The sequence below is a fragment of the Poecilia reticulata genome, linkage group LG14 (assembly GCF_000633615.1).
Source record: "Poecilia reticulata strain Guanapo linkage group LG14, Guppy_female_1.0+MT, whole genome shotgun sequence".
NCBI classification, from domain to species: domain Eukaryota; kingdom Metazoa; phylum Chordata; class Actinopteri; order Cyprinodontiformes; family Poeciliidae; genus Poecilia; species Poecilia reticulata.
Genome location: NC_024344.1, coordinates 4374842 through 4380800, shown reverse-complemented (window position 1 = coordinate 4380800; position 5959 = coordinate 4374842). Strand labels below are relative to the sequence as shown.

The 5959-nt window shown below is 38.1% G+C and overlaps 1 protein-coding gene across 1 annotated transcript in view; it reads left to right on the top strand.

Moving 5' to 3' along the window:
- The window catches only part of LOC103475692 (von Willebrand factor A domain-containing protein 7-like), an 11202-nt gene extending 5243 nt beyond the window's left edge, over window positions 1–5959 (top strand). The window contains exons 8-16 of the mRNA XM_008427497.2: window positions 1–76; window positions 903–1106; window positions 1179–1311; window positions 1536–1685; window positions 3570–3662; window positions 3736–3771; window positions 3865–4091; window positions 4173–4466; window positions 4892–5959. Coding sequence (XP_008425719.1) covers window positions 1–76; window positions 903–1106; window positions 1179–1311; window positions 1536–1685; window positions 3570–3662; window positions 3736–3771; window positions 3865–4091; window positions 4173–4466; window positions 4892–5278 — 1600 coding nt within the window. The 3' untranslated portion in view covers window positions 5279–5959. The remainder of the gene's footprint in view (window positions 77–902; window positions 1107–1178; window positions 1312–1535; window positions 1686–3569; window positions 3663–3735; window positions 3772–3864; window positions 4092–4172; window positions 4467–4891) is intronic.

Sequence of the window (5959 nt, the reverse complement as noted above, 5' to 3'; positions counted from 1 at the left end):
CTTCACGGATGCTCCTGCTAAAGACAAAGATTTGAAGAACACGGTGATTGCTCTCATAGAGCAGACCCAGACAGTGGTAAGTGTTTGCATGCTAACTACAGTGCATATTTCTATAGAGCCTTGCAGAGACATTTTGTGACAGAAACTTTTGTTAGTATTCACCCCCTTTACTCTGATGCATCAAAATGAAATCAAATGCATTTGGTAGACCAGTGTAGTTGAAATCTGGTGATTATGTGCAAACATTTGACGTTTTTCAGAGAACTGAAAGTGTCTTATTGACGAAGAGACACATAGTTAAAATGTCATAGCAGGTTTGTTTAAAACGATGTTGACAAGTCAAATTACTTTTTGGAAAGAGTGTTAAGAAGAATATTTTAGTTTGTTGCAAGCCATACAGTAAACATGTGTAATACTGGTCAAAACTGAAATACTTTTGCCAATATCTAAAACCTGATTGGAGGAAAACTAGCATACATTCTCATGGTCATGCATGGTTATGGCACCATCATGCTGTGGGAGAGGCTCAGTTCATTCCCCAGATGTGCAACATCAACATACATGCAGCTGTAGCTGCAGTGAAAAGTGGTTCTTCATKGGTTTTCTGAATTACAGAYTTTTCCAGTTAAGATTTTTGAAAAACATGATTTTCTTTCTTTCCAGTTGTTCACTGCTTTGTTTTGATCTATCACACAAAATCCTAACAAAGTACACTGAGCTTGGTAACTCAAAAAGTGCAATAAATAAATAAAGTCAAAGGTACATGAAGACTATTTTAGATGATCCACTGCATGTGAAGATATTTTTTCATTTCTTGTGTGGAATAATTTTGTTTTTTTTTTGTTTTGTTTTTTTTCTTCCCTAGGATAAACTCTCACTGTATATTTATTTTCTTATTTCAGGTCAACTTTATGATTACAGACTCCGTTGTTACTAATCGCCGCAGAAGAAGCAGCAACCTACTGCAGACCAGAGCAATCTCAGAGTCTGACGCTCAGCTGTACAGAGACCTGGCTCAGGCGTCGGGCRGTCAGGCCATCGAAGTGACGAAGGCCGAACTTCCTGTTGCCGCAGCAACCATAGTCCAGTCTGTCAGATCCTCATTGGTAATGTCAGCCCAGATCTAACTGTGTTTGTGTAAAAGCCTCCTGGTGTAACCTCTTACTGCGATCCGTTAGGTGACCCTTCTGCAGGCGTCCAGGAACCCGGGACAAACCGACAGTTTCACCTTTATTGTTGAYGAAACTGTTAWAAACYCGACAATTTACATCACCGGCAGGTCCCTCACTTTCACTCTCACAAGCCCGACAGGTAATACCACCGCTCTGTTAAATTTGAGCCAACACAACGATTTGTTTCGGTTTTTAAAATATACAGTTTGCAAAAAAAATCTTTCCAGGTTTTTTTGTGAAAGCAAAGTCACTTATTACCGAAAGAATAATTTATTAATTTCAGAAAGCAATAATTAAGATTAGAAAGGTAACTCGTGTTGCAACATGCACTTAAACTATGCTGATTACTTTTTTTTCCCTCAGGTGTAACTCAGCAGAGCACCGACTCCACAGGCTCATTGATCACTTCTTCAGAGACTGTGGGAAACTTCATAACGGTGCGATTACTAAAGCAAGTTGGACAATGGGCGATAAGAATGGTGTCAAACAAYCCCTACACCCTGAGAGTCGTTGGTGAGATTTCCACACGTTAGCGACCACKTTAGCATTTACGCTAACTTAGCATCTGCTCTTATTTGGGGTAATTATAATGTAATTATAATGTATGTAACTTATTTGTAGCCCTTTTTAAATAAAAAACTAACTTCTGTACTTAGGTAGAACAGAAGAAAACCCAAATGTTAGTTTTGTTCTCAGCCACTTTAACATAGACTATCATGTGTCTGTCTTAAGTATTTTTCTTTTCCACAATTCTGATACTGTCCTTTTGCTCCTTCACTTAAATTGTTCTGTGACTTTAATATTATCCTGTTTCAGCAGAAAAAATTGACCCAAACTGACAGAGAAATACTTTTAATCACACTTATTACAAAACCTCAGTCTGCATTTACATACTCATGTTTAACCCATGCTTAACTTTAACTCATCTACTAGATTTGCTAAATTTTAAGTTATTCAAAATCAATAAAATGCTTATTAGATTTTTGTATTTGCAGGCGAGAGCTCTGTTGACTTCCTGTTTGACTTTGTCGAACCGTCTCAGGGTCTTTTCGGTGGATTCGATGCTCTCGACACTCGACCCAAAGCAGGTAGACTGCTGCTAATCTAAATTTAACCGTGATTAGCTCAGCAGTAATCACTCTCTGTTTTGTTGTTTAAAGGCGTCAGTGGCACTTTGTTGATGACTTTATCAGGAAGTGACTCTGCTACTGTGACAGAAGTTGCTCTGGTGGAATCGACGAAGGGGTCGAAGGAGACGTTGGGAGTTGTNATTATATAATGTTTTCTTCAATAGCTCCCAGGTCATCTGACCTATTTACTCAGAATCACTTTGAAATCTTTCTACTAGTCTGTATAGCTGATTTTTTTTTTTTTTTTTTTTTTTTTTTTTAAGAAAATGGCTTTATGGTTTTTCTTCAAAATAAAATTCTATACTTAACAGAAGAAAACCCAAATTTTAGTTTTGTTCTCAGCTACTTTAACACACACTATCATGTGTCTGTCTTAAGTATTTTTCTTTTCTGCAACGGATATCCACAATTCTGATACCGTAACAAATGCTATGTGTGGAACCTCCATTTACAGAAATGCACCAGGGATTTCTTGGTCAATTTATCCCGTTTTATAGCCTTTATTGTCCCATAAGAGGAAAATTCAGGAAGTTTACATGCACCATCAAAACAAAAGTGCATTATTACTGATGTACAGAAGTGACAGGACTCTGTTTTACAAATGTTTCACTAAAAAAAGTTTTACATTAAAAAAAAATACACCAAAATGTAAAGGAAAAAATTGGAAGCAGCCATTTAGGTCTGCAGTTTGCACTGCTGTGCATCACAGTCTAACTTTGTTTAACTTTGCTGTAAACTTACAAAAAGGTGATAATAAGGCAAAATTATTATTGACTTTTTCCTTTTTATAATAAAATTAGTCAATAGCAATAGCAAAATGTACTTTACTCAGTTTATGTATCTGTACCTGGCATGTCATTTAAGTAAACAGGAGTAAAATAGAGTAACACATCTCTGGTAAAATATAGATCTGTGAGCTGAAAGATACTTTATAAAACTAAAGCTAAAGGAAGAAAAGTGATTCTGCAAACAAAAAAAAACAGTAGCGATGGACAAAACGTGCCATGCTGACAATTTAATATTGCTTACAATTTTCCTTTTGCTCCTTCACTTAAATTGTTCTGTGACTTTAATATTATCCTGTTTCAGCAGAAAAAATTGACCCAAACTGACAGAGAAACACTTTTAATCACACTTATTACAAAACCTCAGTCTGCATTTACATACTCATGCTTAACTCATGTTTAACTTTAACTCATCTATTAGATTACTAAATTTTTAGTTATTCAAAATCAATAAAATGCTTATTAGATTTTTGTATTTGCAGGTGAGAGCTCTGTTGACTTCCTGTTTGACTTTGTCGAACCGTCTCAGGGTCCTTTCAGTGGATTCGATGCTCTCGACACTCGACCCAAAGCAGGTAGACTGCTGCTAATCTAAACTTTAACCGTGATTAGCTCAGCAGTAATCACTCTCTGTTTTGTTCTTTAAAGGTGTCAGTGGCACGTTGTTGATGACTTTATCAGGAAGTGACTCTGCTACTGTGACAGAAGTTGCTCTGGTGGAATCGACGAAGGGGTCGAAGGAGACGTTGGGAGTTGTNTTGTTGATGACTTTATCAGGAAGTGACTCTGCTACTGTGACAGAAGTTGCTCTGGTGGAATCGACGAAGGGGTCGAAGGAGACGTTGGGAGTTGTGTCGCAGGGCAGCGGGAACTTTTTAGTCCAGGTTGATGTGATGCCGACGGTGGAGTTTGTAGTGAGAGTAAAGGGGAGAGTTCAAGGTTCTGCTACTGACTTTCAGAGACAGTCGCCCACCAACTTCAGAGCTTCTAATCTGATTCTTACAGTGAGTGAAAGTGTGGCATAAAAATCAAGACCAAAAACCTGATAAACAATGAAAGGTTAACATTTAAACTCTTTTATTCAGGCCAACTCGGACAGCATCTTGACTGCAGGAACCATGATCTCTGTGCCCTTCACTGTGGCTTCAAGCAGARCCGATGAAAACATAACCATTCGAGCCACCAACTCGAGAAATCTTGACTCGACGTTTCCGACCRTTTTATTGGTGCAAAGTGGGAACAGCACTAATGGCACGGTGACCCTGCTGGCTCCGCTGAGCATCCCGTCCGGRTCCGAYGTCATCCTCACCATCCTGGCCGAGACGCCGGACGGAAGTGACACCAACTACATTGTGCTGCGATTCTCTGTAGTGAACTCGGTAATAAGGCCACAATTAAGTCCTTCAAGCAGTTCTTTAAAATATTCAAACCGGTTCTCAGCTGGTTCAACAAATAAACAATGTGATGCTTTTCTTAATGCATTTAATGCAACTAATGTTCCAAATTATAACCAATGCCATTGAAACATAGTTGCTAAAGGGGGGAAAAGTAAATATATTCAGCGAGTCAAATGTTTACAGGTTCCCTGTTAATGACTCGATTTAAACTTTCTGCAGATTGAGTTGGTCTGAAATGCAAATTTCCATTACAGCTCTCAAGAAAAGTGGAAACTTTGCATATAATGGCTGCATTGGTGTTACCATCCCTACTCATGTACAGACTGTTACAGCTACTAAACCATTTTTGCAGTTATTTGCTCATATATTATCAAAAATGTAATCAAATCATCTTGTTTTCCCCACAGTTAAATGATTTCACCCAACCAGCGTGTCAGCTTCTCAGCATGCAGTCCGGCTGTGTTGAGAACTGCAGCCTGTCCACTTGGGTCGCCTCCGTCAGAGTGACTGACGGCGACAGCGGGGCGGGCGTCGAACGCGTCAGCCTCATACAGGGCACCGGCGTCTTCAACACCGGCCTGGAGGCCGGGAACGAGAACGTAACGCTGGTGTCCTACGTCGCCTCCTGCTGTGCGCCTGTAATGCAGCTGCTGGTGGTGGACCGGGTCGGAAACGTTGGCACGTGTCAGTTCACTGCCAGGGTCTCCGGGTCCGCCGCGGCCTCGCTGTCTTTCTTTCTGTCTCTCATCATCATGGGGTTTGGACAACTTTTACTGAGTGAATTCATGAACTGAATGATTCTTATAATACTTTATAACTTATAAGTACTTTTTCTGGCAAATCTAAACCATCTGGAAAGAGATTCAGGAATTTAAAATGCAATTACTTTTTTTTTATTGATATTTGCACTGATATTTTTATTAGGGATGCACTGATAGAAAAATTTGGATAATCGATATCCAATAATAATGCTGTAATGGCTGATAAACAATATTTACTGATATATATATTTCACTCCAGTTTTGACACTTTGGCAAAAAAAAAAAAAAAGTTTTATTTATCCAATACCAATATGTAAAAAAATGTCTATTGTCCAATATCGATGTTGGTGCCGATATTTCGTGGATCCCTAATTTTATAAATGTATAGTTTTCTTTAGACATCCATTTATTTTATTAAAATTATGTTGACGAGCCTTCCTCAAACACATTTTTTTTATTTGTAAGAATCAAACTTCCTGGTTAAATAAAATCAACATTGTCTCTGACAGGCTGATGAATAATTTTGTGAATAATTTGATTTAATTATTTTTTTATACTTAGTGTGGTGCTAGATATATATATTTTATGTATTAGAAAGCAAATTAAGTTGTAAATAGGATAAAAATTATAAAGTGCATTGTGTGTAGAGGAAAAGCTCAAGATGGATGATGTTACTTGAATTGGGAAAACTTGTTGTTCCACAATAAATAATTC